Below are 14,393 nucleotides of genomic sequence, written 5' to 3'. Positions count from 1 at the left end.
CCGCAGTGTCAGATGCTGGTGAAAGGTCATTTGGGTTAGGGCTGAAATCTGGCTATTAGACTCAGCAACAAAGGGGCCATTATTGAGTTTGAAGGGAGCAATTTCGGTAGAGTGGTGGGGTTCCAGGGGAGCCAGATCAGGGTCTGTTGAAGTGAGGCAGTTTAAAGTTTTTATTGACTGTGGCTATAAAGAAACTTGTCTACGAGAGGAAAGCAGGATGGAAGTTGGTAGAAGGGAGAATAGGATTGGGGGTTTTTCGTGTTTTTTTTTTTTTTTTTTAAAGATAGTTGCCAAATATTTCACAAGTTGAAGAGAGAGCTAGTGTTTTGGGAGACGTGGTAGAAGAGACAAAGGGTAAATGGTAGAGTAAGTTCCTTGAGGCAGAAAATCAGGTTCAAGAGCGGATTCATCCTGCAGGTGTTTGTGAGTATCTCATGCTGGCTGTGTTATGCTGAGCATGTTAGAGAGGATCCGTGCCCTTTGCATTCTGGTGGGAAAGACAGGCAGCTAACAAATATGGAAACACAGTAATTACAGCAGACGAGTATTGCTGCGAGGAAAGTAAATAGACTGCTGTCATAGAGCGTCACAAAGCGGATCTGTTCTGCACGGTGATCACGGATGCCTGTGTGAGGAAGTGATGGGATCCATAGCACAAGGAGAAGGATTAGGAGCTAGAGAGGACCCTCCTCCCTCGGATCCTGAGAAAACGAGAAGTGGGAGAATACCAGCATAAATGAATTTATAACTGGTGAGGAGTAGTTGATTGGGTTTGTGGTTCAGAAGCTTGATTTTTCTCAGCTAAGTGGGGGGCACCTTATGGCTGATAGTTAGGGTAGAGGTCCTGAGGAGAGGGCTAAGCGAAGCTGCTTAGGGAAATGGAGGTGGAAAGCAGGGGTATGGAACATTTCAGAGTAGGGCTAAGTAAGGTCTGAGATCATGAATCCCCAGTCCCCTGGAAAGAGTGGTCTTCCTTGCCAGTGTTCTGCTGCCCTTCTGAGGAGCAGGGAAGGTCTGAGGTTTGTGGAGCAGCTATAGCAGAAGTCCTGAGGGGATTGTGTGTGATGACGCAGGCAGTGCTGTCAGGAGATGAAAGTAGAGGAAGGAGCAAGGAGAAAGTGGTTTATTTGGAGAGAAAGTTCGGGATTAATTAAAGCAGTGGTTCTCAACCAAGGTGATTTTCCCCCAGGGAATGTTTGGCGGTGTCTGGAGGTATTTTTAACTTCTGCAGTTGCTGGGGAGAGGGAGAAGGTTCAGTGCCACAACCATCTAAGAGGGTAGAAGCTGGGGATGCTGCTAAATAAACATGTTATGTTGCACAGGACAGCCCCTCACAACAAAGTCCAACATGTTAGTAGCACCAAGGTTGAGAAACCCTGGTTAAACGGATAGGTAGGTTAAGTGGGATTGAAGAGCAGGTGTGATGGGTTAAGTCATGGAGATGGCAGAGCTGGTAGAGTAGCATGTTGTGGTCAGAGCATGAAATGTAAGGTTTTAACATTTCAAAAACAGCTTCTGGGTGTTGTTGAAGTCTAAGGTGATGCCATGACTGTGGGTGGAGTAGGGATATTCCATTTAAGACCAAAGTAAAACAGGGAAATGTGGCCTCTTTTGGCAGCTTAGCATTAAAGTTGTGCATTTATTTAGAGTACTTGAGTGTTCAGATGGCTTGTCAGTCAGAAATTGCTGCTTTGATTTTACAGGTAGGGAAAAAATCTCATCTTTGGTATTTGAGCCTGTGAGGGAGGGCAGCACTGCGAGCTCCCAGCAGGCTTTGCTGGATTGATGCTGTTCTAGATGGCTTTCGTGCTGTCTATGTCTGTGGTTCTCCTTTCAGACATGTACACAGTCAGAACACAGCCAGAGCACCTGACAGAGCCAAGAATTCTTTGTTGGGCAAAAGTTCAAAAAGTTAAAACCACCCTTGTGTATTTTCATTGGCATCCTTATCCAGCCACCTTATCTTCATTTTGAAAATAGTTTGAGCATCACCTGGAAGGGCACAGAACTAACAAGACTTTTGAAATCCTTGTTTGCAGGCCTGTAAATTGCTCTCTGATGACTATGAACAAGTGCGCAGTGCTGCAGTCCAGCTTATCTGGGTTGTCAGTCAGCTCTACCCTGAAAGGTCAGTGTGGGCGTAAGCCAGCTTTTGTTCATTGCTGAGCCATTTTTCTCCTCCCACCATGCAAAAAGCTCACCTCCAGAAATGGAATGTTGGTTAGATTTTCGGAAGGCAGTGCGGAATAGGGAGAGAGCTCAGGCCCTGAAAGTCAGGATTCCTGGTCCTTGTTTTTCATCTCTGCCTTGAACTTTCTGTATAGGGTGGGGAAGATTTCTCTGCGTTCCAACCTCCTTCTCTATAGATGAAGAGATTGGGTGGCCTTTCTCAAATGCTTTCCACCCCACCTTTGCCCACCCCTTAAAAAATAAACTTTAGGGAGTTCCCGTCGTGGCGCAGTGGTTAACGAATCCGACTAGGAACCATGAGGTTGCGGGTTCGGTCCCTGCCCTTGCTCAGTGGGTTAAGGATCCGGCGTTGCCGTGAGCTGTGGTGTAGGTTGCAGACGCGGCTCGGATCCCACGTTGCTGTGGCTCTGGCGTAGGCCGGTGGCTACAGCTCCGATTCAACCCCTAGCCTGGGAACCTCCATATGCCGCAGGAGCGGCCCAAGAAATAGCAACAACAACAACAACAACAAAAACAACAACAACAAAAAAAGACAAAAGACAAAAAAAAATAAAAAAATAAAAAAATAAACTTTAGTATGTTTCCCTGTGGCTCTTCTGTGGGCAAGACCTGGTGTTGTCACTGCTGTGTCTCTGGTTACAGCTGTGGTGCAGGTTTGATCCCTGGTCTGGAAACTTCTGCATGCCTTGGGCGTGCCCCCCCCCAAAAAAAATCGTTGAAATGGTTTGGGGCCCATTTTATTAAACACAAATGCCAGCTGAAGATAGCCGGTCAGTTTGAGAATAATGATCTCTTGTGTAGTGTTTTCCTGATTAAAAACATTTTCATGGTAATTAAATAATTTAGTCTTACAGTGATTATTTGAGATGCAAAGGTAGTAGTATTTATTGTTTTATAGAAGAATACTTTTTATAGGAAAAGAGCATTTTCTCCTCTTCATTAAACTACCTACTAAAATTGAAAAATCAGAATATGTTAATAAACTTACAGATACCACTAGTCTTTCTACTAATTAGAAATTGTCTCTTCACTTAGGAACAGATTTGCAAGTATGTTTTATATCAGTTTATTCTGAGACTTATTTAGTCCATCATCTTGCAATTCACAATTAAATCATCTCTTGATTTGGTTCTTGTGTAAAACACTGCTCTGATCTTGTTCTCGGCATAGATCATATATTGAGAGCATTGCAGTTATAGGAGAGAATAAATTTAAGGATATAAAATACTGTTTCTGTTCATACCAGTTTTCATTGGTCATCTTCAGTTTATTGAACCTGCAGCTTTAGGCTTATGTTGTGTCATTTTCTTTTAATTTAGCATTGTCCCAATTCCTTCCTCTAATGAAGAAATTCGCTTAGTTGATGATGCATTTGGAAAAATTTGTCACATGGTCAGTGATGGCTCCTGGGTGGTTCGAGTTCAAGCTGCCAAGCTATTGGTGAGTTGTACCTTCTTTAATAAACACATTACCTGTTGCACTTGTATAAACATTTTGAAAAACTAGGGATGGGTGTAACCCTCTTTTAGAAACCCTAGTATATATTTTTTTTTTTCTTCTTATCAGGGCCGCACCCACGGCATATGGAAATTCCCAGGCTAGGGGTTGAATTGGAGCGTCAGTTGCCGGTTTGCGCCACAGCCACAGCAACACCAGATCTCAGCTCCATCTGCAATCTACACTGCAGCTTACAGCAATACTGGATCCTTAACCCACCAAGTGGGGCCAGGGATCAAACCCACATCCTCATGGTTGGGTTCATTATCGCTGAGCCACAAAGGGAACTCCTAAAAACCACAAAGGGAACTCCTAGAAACCCTAGTATTTCCTAAATTAGAAATAGCTCATTTTCCTATGGTGAACTTGTCTTTTAGAACTAGAAAGAATTTTAAAGATAATCTTGTTAGTATATCAGACAACGAGAGTCTAGAGAAAATGGAAAATAATAATAAAACTAATTGTTAATGTTACTGAGCACCTGTTAAGGCCTAAATTCTTTGCTGTGAGGCCACTTACATGAACTCATTTACTCTTACCCAGCCTGGTGGATGCTATTATTCCCATTTTCCAGGTGCAAAAACTGAGGCTCTGAGAAGTTAAGTATGTTGCTCAACTTATACAGAGAATGAAATTCAGAGCCTAATCTCTTTACTTTTGGTCTGGTCCTTTCCTAGTGTTTTGCTCTGGGGACTCATAATACATTAAAAAAAATTTTTTTAAACTTTTCAGAGGTAGAACTGGCTTATAGAAGAATGAGTTCTGACATAACATTCAGCCTTATTTTATACCTGTGTTATCTTGGACATGTTACTTACAGTTTGCTCTCCTCATCTGTTAAGTGGGTTACAGTATCTTTCATATTTACTTCACAGGATTGTCATGATGCTCAAATGAGATTCTGTCTTTGAAAATGTGTGTAAATTGTAAAGTACTATGCTATGTGAGGTGGTAGGGTAGTTATAATATATAAATATAATTGTATATAAAAATTTGTATAAATGTCAGAGCAAGAAAATCTGAGATTCTTTTTGGTCACTTTTCTCTTGGGGCCCCCAGCTTCTGCAGTCTGATTTAGACCTGAGTGTTTTGGACACAGATCCAGTGATAACCCTAGCTCCATGACCAGCATTTTTGAGTAACCCTGCTGAAACTTGTGTGAAGCATTTTCATGGAAAAATAAGGAATATATTTAAATATATTTGTCTTGGTTAAAGTAGACAAGAATATAGATGTTTTTCTGATTGGTGAGATGTACTTTATGATGAACTTACTATCTTTTTGGTCCAGTGCTTTTATAAGTGCCATCATTTATCCAGCTGTGAACCCAGAGTCCTTTGAAAATTATTTCTGTGTCTGGTATCCATTGTGTCATCAGCCCTTATCACTACTACTTCTTTTTTTTTTTTTTTTTTTTTTTTTTTTTTTGTCTTTTTGTCTTTTGTTGTTGTTGTTGTTGCTATTTCTTGGGCCGCTCCCGCGGCACGTGGAGGTTCCCAGGCTAGGGGTTGAATCGGAGCTGTAGCCACCGGCCTACGCCAGAGCCACAGCAACGCGGGATCCGAGCCGTGTCTGCGACCTACACCACAGCTCACGGCAACGCGGGATCCTTAACCCACTGAGCAAGGGCAGGGACCGAACCTGCAACCTCATGGTTCCTAGTCGGATTCGTTAACCACTGCGCCACGACGGGAACTCCACTACTACTTCTTGACACACCTCGGATCTGTCCCTTTTCTGTTTCCACTGAGATCTCACAAATTCAGGGTTTTTCACAGGGCTTACTGTGCTGTGAGGTTCTTGGTGTTTGTCACTTTAAAAAGGAAAGCTCCAGCTATTCTTACATAACACTGGAAACTTGTAACAAATAATGATATGCAATATTTTGAGGCTTAGAATTTGAATAGTACTCCATCTTTGCTCCTGTGTTGGGAGAGAACTCAGCTGAAGGTGTTAGAGTAGGACATTGAGACTGTGGGTTTGAGTGATTTACTGTGAAATCATTAGAACTTTTGTTCTTTTTTTTTTTTTTTTTTTTTTTTTTGCTTTTTAGGGCCGAACCCATGGCATAGGGAGGTTCCCAGGCTAGGGATCTAATTGGAGCTACAACTGCCGGCCTACACCACAGCCACAGCAATACTACATCCAAGCCGAGTCTGCAACCTACACCACAGCTCATGGCAACACTGGATCCTTAACCCACTGAGAGAGGCCAGGGGTCGAACCCTCAACCTCATGGTTCCTGGTCGGATTCATTTCCGCTGTGCCACAACAGGAACTCCAGAACTTTTGTTCTTTATAGGAAAAAAAAAAAAAGTACATGTTAAAAAAATCAACTTGGAGTTTCCGTTGTGACTCAGCAGTAATGAACCCGACTAGTAACCATAAGGGTATGGTTTTTGATCCCTGGCCTCCATCAGTGGGTTAAGGATCCCATGTTACCTGAGCTATTCTGTAGGTCGAGGGTGAGGCGTGGATCAGCTCCAGTTCAGTCCCAAGCCTGGGAACTTCCATATGCCGTGGGTGCAGCCCTAAAAAGACAAAAAAAAAAAAGAGTCAACGCTGGTGGTAAAATTAAAGAGAAAATGAGGAGATCTTAAAAATGTATAGTTCTTATTTGTAAAATCAATGTTTTGTATTTTAAAAAATGAATGTTAGGGAGTTCCCTGGTGGCCTAGTGGTTAAGGGTCTAGCATTGTCACTGTTGTGGCTCAGATCGCTGCTGAGGTACGGGTTCATTCCCTGGCCTAGGGACTTCTGTATGCCATGGGCGTGGCCAAAAAAGGGGAAAAAGGCATGTTAGATTTGATATTGGCTCGGGCTCATGTAATGAATGTACCATGTAGAGGGAAGACAAAGTGGTTTTGAAACTACTTAAGGTAGAATAGTACAATTGCTCTCCTAGAATTGTAGGAAAGGTATTCACTTGGGTAAGTATGCTCCCAAAATACACGTAACTTCCTGTGGAGAATGTGATTGGGAAGAAGTCCGAGCCTGTATAAACATTTCCATGTTTACTAGGTAATTAGAGATGATTTTGAGTATATTCCTTAAGAATGTCTAGGACCTGCTTTAAATAGCCTCCTAACTGGTTCCCTGCTTCCTTTTGATTCCTCCTAGTCCATTGTTGCCACGATGTTGTTAATGAGATGCACATCTGACCATGTGTCTCGCTTCTTTGAAAAGAGCAAGTTACTGAATCTCTTAGCCTCAGTTTCTCATAAAAAAAAAAATGAGAAGGAGTTCCCGTCGTGGTGCAGTGGTTAACGAATCCGACTAGGAACCATGAGGTTGCCGGTTTGGTCCCTGCCCTTGCTCAGTGGGTTAACGATCCGGCGTTGCCGTGAGCTGTGGTGTAGGTTGCAGACGCGACTCGGATCCCGCGTTGCTGTGTCTCTGGCGTAGGCCGGTGGCTACAGCTCCGATTCAACCCCTAGCCTGGGAACCTCCATATGCCGCGGGAGCGGCCCAAGAAATAGCAACAACAACAAAAGACACAAAGACAAAAGACAAAAAAAAAAAAAAAAAAAAAAGAATAATATGCATACTTCATGGGATTATTGGGAGGAATAAATGTTTAAAATACAAGTATTTGAACATTGTTGAGCTTATTAAATATTCAATAGAGGTTATCTAGTTATTGTTCATAAGGCAGCCTCCTTACTATAGCAGGCAAAGCCCTTTATAATCTGAGATCTACCTACCCATCATGCCTGTCTGCTCCCATCCTGTGTTCCATTCTAGAACCACTTGATAGTTCCCACATGCTGTTCTCTCTATGAATTTAATTGTGATTTCTAATCCCCTGGGTATCTCTCTCTCTGCCTCCACCCCATGCTGCTTTTCTCTAAGGTCCCATAGCACCCTTCATACATGTGCGTTAAAAACATTTCATATCCAACGCAGTTATCTCTTTACTTATCAGCTTCCCTCTTTGAGATTGCTGAGTGTAGAATTGATGTCTTTTGTTTTTGTATACCTGTTCCTGGTAACTCTAGGCATATAATTGAGTAGTTGATAAGTAAATATTTATTAAATGGATGTATGGACAGCTGAATGGAAAGAACAGAATGAAAAGGAGTGGAGAGTATTGGTTAAGGCAGAGGATTCTGGAGCCTGGGTTTATAGCCCGGTTCTGCAGTTTACACTTTTTGTAACCTTAAATTAATCCTTTCACCTTTTTGTGCCTTCTTAAATAATAGTATATACTTCATAAGGTTGTAGTGACGATTAAATGAATTAATATATGTATAAAGAACTTAGATCAGTGCATGACACACAGTATGGGTGTTAGCTGCTGCGGCTGCTAATGGCTTTATTGTTATCCTGATGATTCAAAACCTAAAGCATCTATACTGTCAAGAGTATTGTCTTTGTGCATTTAAGTTGGTGCAAACTTTTAAGATGAAAAAGTTGTTCAGTTTCCTCTGGATTCCTTCTTTTTGCAGGGCTCTATGGAGCAAGTCAGTTCTCATTTCTTGGAGCAGACACTTGACAAGAAGCTGATGTCAGATCTGAGGGTAATTTGAATTCTTTGTTGTTTAAACTGTGTCTATACCAATATCAATGTATCTTTGATCATTATAAATCAACTATAATTTTTAAAAATTTTTATTTATTTAATATTTATTTATTTTGCTTTTTAGGACCCCACCCAAGGCGTATGGAGCTTTCCAGTCTAGGGGTCCAATCGGAGCTACAGCTGCTGGCCTACACCACAGCCACAGCAAAGCAGTATCAGAACCTCCCCTGCGACAACTCTTTTTCTTTTTATTACTCAAATGAATTTATCACATCTGTAGATGTATAATGATCATAACAATCCAGTTTCACAGGATTTCCATCCCATAACCCAAGCACATCCCCCACCACCCTCTGGACAGCTCTTATCAACGCCAGATCCTTAACTCACTGAGGGAGGCCAGAGATCAAACCTGAAACCTCATGGTTCCTAGTCGGATTTCATTTTGGCTGTGCTATGATGGCAACTCTGAAAAATAAAAATCTTAAAAAAACAAAAAAACAAAATGAGTGTAGCTTTATGCTAAGTTGTATTCTTTAATTTCAATTCACATGAATTTGTTAATATAGGGTGACTTTCAATTTTTTAATATAATTTTTATCTTCTACATTATAGTTTAATTTTAAATCTAAGTAACTTGGTTCAAATAACTTGAATCTTTTTTTTCTTTCTTTTTTTTTTTTTTTCTGTCTTTTCTGGGGCTGCATCCGCGGCCTATGGAGGTTCCCAGGCTAGGGGTCAAATTGGAGCTGTTGCTGCTGGCCTACGCCAGAGCCACAGCAACTCGGGATCCGAGCTGTGTCTGCGACCTATACCACAGCTCACGGCAAGGCTCGATCCTTAACCCATTGAGCAAAGCCAGGGATCGAACCCGCAATTTCATGGTTCCTAGTGAGATTCGTTAACCACTGAGCCACGACAGGAGCTCCATCAAATAACTTTGAATTTTAGTAACTTCGGTTCAAATCACAAGTTACTTCACTAAATTTTCAATTATTATAATGAAATACTTTGCACAGGTTGTGTTTTACAAAGAAGAGGCAAGATTAAACTATTTGTTAACAACTACAAAGCTCTGGTCTTATAAGATTGTATAACATCTTAAGACTGCTTTCAACAGCAGTTCCCATGGAAGAATGAGTAAATCCTTTCTCTGAACAGTATTAAAATGCTTCTCTTATGGAATGCCCTTAAGCTTTTTTTTTTTGGCTGTGCCTGCAGCGTGCAAATGTTCCGAAGCTAGGGATTAAACTAGAGCCACAGCAGTGACAACAGCAGACCCTTAACCTGCTGAGCCACCAGGGTACTCCAGAATGCCCTTAAGCTTTGACTGTGATAGTTCTCTGACATAGTTGTCAGGAACATATATGAGTCTGAGAATACGATGGGAACATTCATCATCAATATCTCAGTTTTTAAGTTATGAGAGTGTTAATAAAAAACCATGGAATCTAAAAAAAAAAAAAAAAAAAGGAATCATGGTATCTTTGATAAATAGAAGGAAAAGGAAGACATTTTGCCCATATTCCCACTACTCTAACACAATGACTTTGATCATTTTGGTGTATTTTTTCGAAGCTCTTTTACTTACGCATGTTTTAAACATTGAATCAGGAGTTCCTGTCATGGCTCAGCAGTAATGAATCCGACTAGTATCTTTGAGGATGTGGGTTCGATCCCTGGCCTCACTTAGTGGGTTAAGGATCCAGCATTGCTATGAGCTGTGATGTAGTTCACAGACTCAGCTTGGATCTGGCATTGCTGTGGCTGTGGAGTAGGCTGGCAGCTGCAGTACCAAATCTACCCTTAGCCTGGGAACTTCCATATGCTGTGGGTGCAGCCCTAAAAAAGACATCATAGAGGCTGAAGTCTAAAGCAGAATGCCAGTGTATTCATTTATGAAGGGAGCTGTAACTCTCAAGTGGACTAAGCGTTTAGTTTAGCTGACTGGTATATTCCCCCTTAGGCAGTCTGTGCAGAAAGTGAATTTACTAGAAGGTTGCTCGGTGAGGACAGTGTTGCTCAAATAGAGACTTCTGTGGAACTGAAAAAAAAACTCTTTTCTAAGGCCAGTGTATTTTCCATCCAGGAGGGTTCCTGAAGGAACACTGCCTTTATTTACTTCTCTGGTTCTCCCTTTTCAGTATATTGCTATGGCAAATATAACCACCTGTCTAATCAGTATTCGTGCACTGTTTTTAATAAGGTTACTCTTAGCTATGATAGACCTGAGAATGCTGATCATACTTTAATTTGCATTTCTCTGCTCTGATCTATTGAGTATTTTTTTAAAAATGAAACTCTCAGAGGGCGGAGTTATTTTCTATATTCTCATATTCTTGGGGTATAACTTAACTGTTCCCTCAAGAATCTCCAGCAAGTGATGATTGTTGTCTTCTAGAGGAAACGTACGGCTCATGAACGTGCCAAGGAACTTTATAGTTCAGGAGAGTTTTCCAGTGGCAGGAAGTGGGGAGACGATGCTCCCAAGGAAGAAGTAGATACAGGAGCTGTGAACTTGATCGAGTCAGGAGCTTGCGGAGCCTTTGTTCATGGATTGGAAGATGAGATGTATGGTAAGTATGACTGCATAATAATACCAGTGCCTGTTTACTGAGTGACCGCAATGTGTGTGGCCTTGTACTGGGTGATACACTTTGTCTTATTTCATCTTCATAGTCACTCTGTGAGGTACCAACTATTTTGATTTTATAAAAGGAAGAGGCTGAGTGAGGCTCGTGTGGTATGATGCAGTGGTTAAGAACGTGGACTTTGGAATCAGTCCATTTAAGTTCAGATTCTAGCATTTCTATAAAAAGTTTATAGTAAACATTTCTGAACTGTAATTAAATAAGATTATATATAAATGAGATACTTAGCACAGTATATAACAGGGGAACTTGGAGTTCCCTTATAGCTCAGCAGGTTAAGGATCTGGTGTTTTCCCTCCAGTGGCTCTGGCTGCAGCTGTGGCATAAGTTTGATTCCAGCCTGGGAACTTCTGCAGGTCATAGGCACAACCAAAGTGTGTGTGTGTGTGTGTGTGTATGTATGTTTATATATCTATTTTATATACATATGTGTGTATATATATATATATATTTGAAGCCCACTTATAGTAAGCACTTAATAGTAAAATTTGATATTATTATTATTTTTGTCTTTTTTTTTTTTTTTTTTTTTTTTTTTTTAGGGCTACACCAGCGGCATATGGAGGCTCCCAGGCTAGGGGTCAAATCAGAGCTATAGCTGCCGGCCTACACACAGCCATAGCAATGCAGGATCCAAACCGCGTCTGTACCCTATACCACAGATCATGGTAATGCTGGATCCTTAACCTGCTCAGGGAGGACAGGGATCAAACCCATGTCCTCATGGTTGCTAGTCAGGCTTCACTGCTGAGCCACGACGGAAACTCCAAAATTGGATGTTACCGATACTGATGAAAATTATACCTTGTCACCCAGCTAGTAAGAGACAGAAGCAGGATTTAAACCCAGGTTAGTCTGACTTTAAAGCCTTTATATGACTAATAAAGACTTTTGAAAGATATTTTCACTGGGAATCGCATTGTAAGTTAATAGTGGTTGTTTGTTCATCCTTTAAAGATGTTGTTCCACAGTTTTTCACTTTGCATTTTTCTGTCGAGAAGTCTGCTGTCATTTTATTTTATTTATTTATTTATTTTTTTTGTCTTTTTGCTATTTCTTGGGCCGCTCCCACAGCATATGGAGATTCCCAGGCTAGGGGTCCAATCGGAGCTGTAGCCACCAGCCTACACCAGAGCCACAGCAACGCGGGATCCGATCCGCGTCTGCAACCTACACCACAGCTCATGGCAACGCTGGATCCTTAACCCACTGAGCAAGGGCAGGGTCCGAACCCGCAACCTCATAGTTCCTAGTCGGATTCGTTAACCACTGCGCCAAGACGGGAACTCCCTGCTGTCATTTTAAATCTTTATTCTTCTATACATGATGTATCTTTTTTTCTCTAGTTGCTTTTAAGATTTTCTCTTTATCATTGGTTCTATATTATTTAACTCTGGTGTGTCTTGGTATAATTTTCTTCTTGTTATTTATGCTTGGATTTTGTTGAGCTTCTTGGATCTATGGATTTGTAATTTTTATAAAATTTGGAAAATCTTTGGCCATTACTTCTTTTTTTTTTTGTCTTTTTGTCTTTTTTTGTTGTTGTTGTTGTTGTTGCTATTTCTTGGGCCGCTTCCGCGGCATATGGAGGTTCCCAGGCTAGGGGTCGAATCGGAGCTGTAGCCACCTGCCTACGCCAGAGCCACAGCAACTCAGGATCCGAGCCGCATCTGCAACCTACACCACAGCTCAAGGCAACGCCGGATCGTTAACCCACTGATCAAGGGCAGGGACCGAACCCGCAACCTCATGGTTCCTAGTCGGATTCGTTAACCACTGCGCCACGACGGGAACTCCGGCCGTTACTTCTTTAAATATTTTTCCTGTCCCGTGCTCCTTGAAGGACTCCCAATTACACATATCTCTGTAACTCCCAGCTGCTCTATTCTTTTTCCCCCTAGTCTTTTTTTTTTTTTTTGCCTTTGTCTTTTTGTCTTTTGTTGTTGTTGTTGTTGTTGCTATTTCTTGGGCCGCTCCCGCGGCATATGGAGGTTCCCAGGCTAGGGGTTGAATCGGAACTGTAGCCACCGGCCTACGCCAGAGGCACAGCAACGCGGGATCCGAGCCGCGTCTGCAACCTACACCACAGCTCATGGCAACGCCGGATCGTTAACCCACTGAGCAAGGGCAGGGACCGAACCCGCAACCTGATGGTTCCTAGTCGGATTCGTTAACCACTGCGCCACGACGGGAACTCCTCCTCTTTTTTTTTTTTGAACCAAAAATACCTTTATATAAACTATTAATAGATACCTAAACACAATCTGGTTTTTACAATGAAATCATGATACATAGCTGTATTCATAAAGTACACAAATCAAAAGCTATACCACATCAACAGCAAATCCAAATCCAAATGAAGATATTCCTCTGAATTTCATGTTTCATCAAGCATCAAAAACCACCAATCTTTTAGTTCTTTTCTTGTACATTATTCTATATCCACATTCTCTGCATCGGATGGGATCCCTTGATTTTATTTCATTTTCTGGGTGACATTCTCCACAGAAATATATCATTGGCTGCTGTTTTGGGGGTTGAATGTCCTTCTTGTCCCTTCCAATTCCAAACCGCCAAACCCCTACCCATGGAACACGGAGAAACTTCCCGAGGCTCCCTAACAGATTCTGGCTTGCCACTGTGTCTCAGCCCACTTCTGACACTCCCTAGTCTTTTTTCTTTTTGTTTTCATTTTGGATAATATTTATTGCTTTGTCTTGGATTTTCACAACATGATGCTGTCTATCTCACATAGATCACAGACTCGCAGTGCTTTGAGATGATTGACTCCAACCTCCTAATTTCAGTGAGGATGATAGACCTGAGGAGATAATGTTGATTGTCCAAATTTTATAGTAAATTTGTATCAGGGGATTAGAAATCAGGTTTTTAAAATGCCTATAAAGGAGTTCCTATTGTGGCTCAGCAGGCTAAGAATCTGACTAGTATTCATGAGGATGCCAGTTTGACCTTTGGCCTTGTTCAAAGGGTTAAGGATCCAGCGTTGCTGCAAGCTGCAGTGTAGGTGGCAGATGAATGTTGGATCTGGCATTGCTGTGGCTGTGGCTGTGGCTGGCAGCTGCAGCTCCAATTTGACCCCTGGCTCAGGAACTTCCATATCCCACAGGGGCTCCCTAAAAGAAAAAATGATACCTCAAGGAGTTTCTGTCATCGCTCAGTGGAAACAAATCCAGCTAGGAACCATGAGGTTGCAGGTTCGATCCCTGGCCTTGCTCAGTGGATTAAGGATCTAGCATTGCCATGAGCCGTGGTGTAGGTCGCAGATGCGGCTTGAATCTGGTGTTGCTGTGGCTGTGGCATAGGCTGGCGGCTACAGCTCTGATTAGACCCCTAGCCTGGGAACCTCCATATGCTGAGGGTGCAGCCCTAAAAAGACAAAAAAAAAAAAAAAAAAAAAAAGATACTTCAGAATGGAACTTCTTGTAAGGGCAAGAAAATTATTTTTTTAAGAAAAATTATTATTATTATTTTTATTCAATGAATTTGTCACATCTGTAGTTGTATAATGATCA

The 14,393-nt window shown here is 41.7% G+C and overlaps 2 protein-coding genes across 4 annotated transcripts in view; both read left to right on the top strand.

The window, feature by feature from the left end:
* LOC100511652 (glycerophosphodiester phosphodiesterase domain-containing protein 4) overlaps positions 1 to 14,393 on the top strand; it is an 882,168-nt gene that overhangs the window by 151,376 nt on the left and 716,399 nt on the right. The gene's annotated exons all lie outside the window — the stretch shown is intronic.
* INTS4 (integrator complex subunit 4) overlaps positions 1 to 14,393 on the top strand; it is a 121,943-nt gene that overhangs the window by 39,531 nt on the left and 68,019 nt on the right. For all 3 annotated transcript variants that reach the window (XR_014814762.1, XR_014814763.1, XM_084975421.1), the window contains exons 7-10: positions 2,040 to 2,128; positions 3,510 to 3,630; positions 8,136 to 8,207; positions 10,611 to 10,785. Coding sequence is in view for 1 of the 3 variants with exons in the window: in XM_084975421.1 (XP_084831547.1) it covers positions 2,040 to 2,128; positions 3,510 to 3,630; positions 8,136 to 8,207; positions 10,611 to 10,785 (457 nt within the window). In the remaining 2 variants the exon portion in view is untranslated. The remainder of the gene's footprint in view (positions 1 to 2,039; positions 2,129 to 3,509; positions 3,631 to 8,135; positions 8,208 to 10,610; positions 10,786 to 14,393) is intronic.

The sequence above is a fragment of the Sus scrofa genome, chromosome 9 (assembly GCF_054392235.1).
Source record: "Sus scrofa isolate SSC_HxYL_T2T_F1_AM1 chromosome 9, Sscrofa_HxYL_maternal_Yorkshire_Landrace_v2.0, whole genome shotgun sequence".
Classification (NCBI taxonomy): domain Eukaryota; kingdom Metazoa; phylum Chordata; class Mammalia; order Artiodactyla; family Suidae; genus Sus; species Sus scrofa.
The sequence above is the reverse complement of the archived record's forward strand: the minus strand, read 5'-3'. Positions and strand labels throughout refer to the sequence as shown.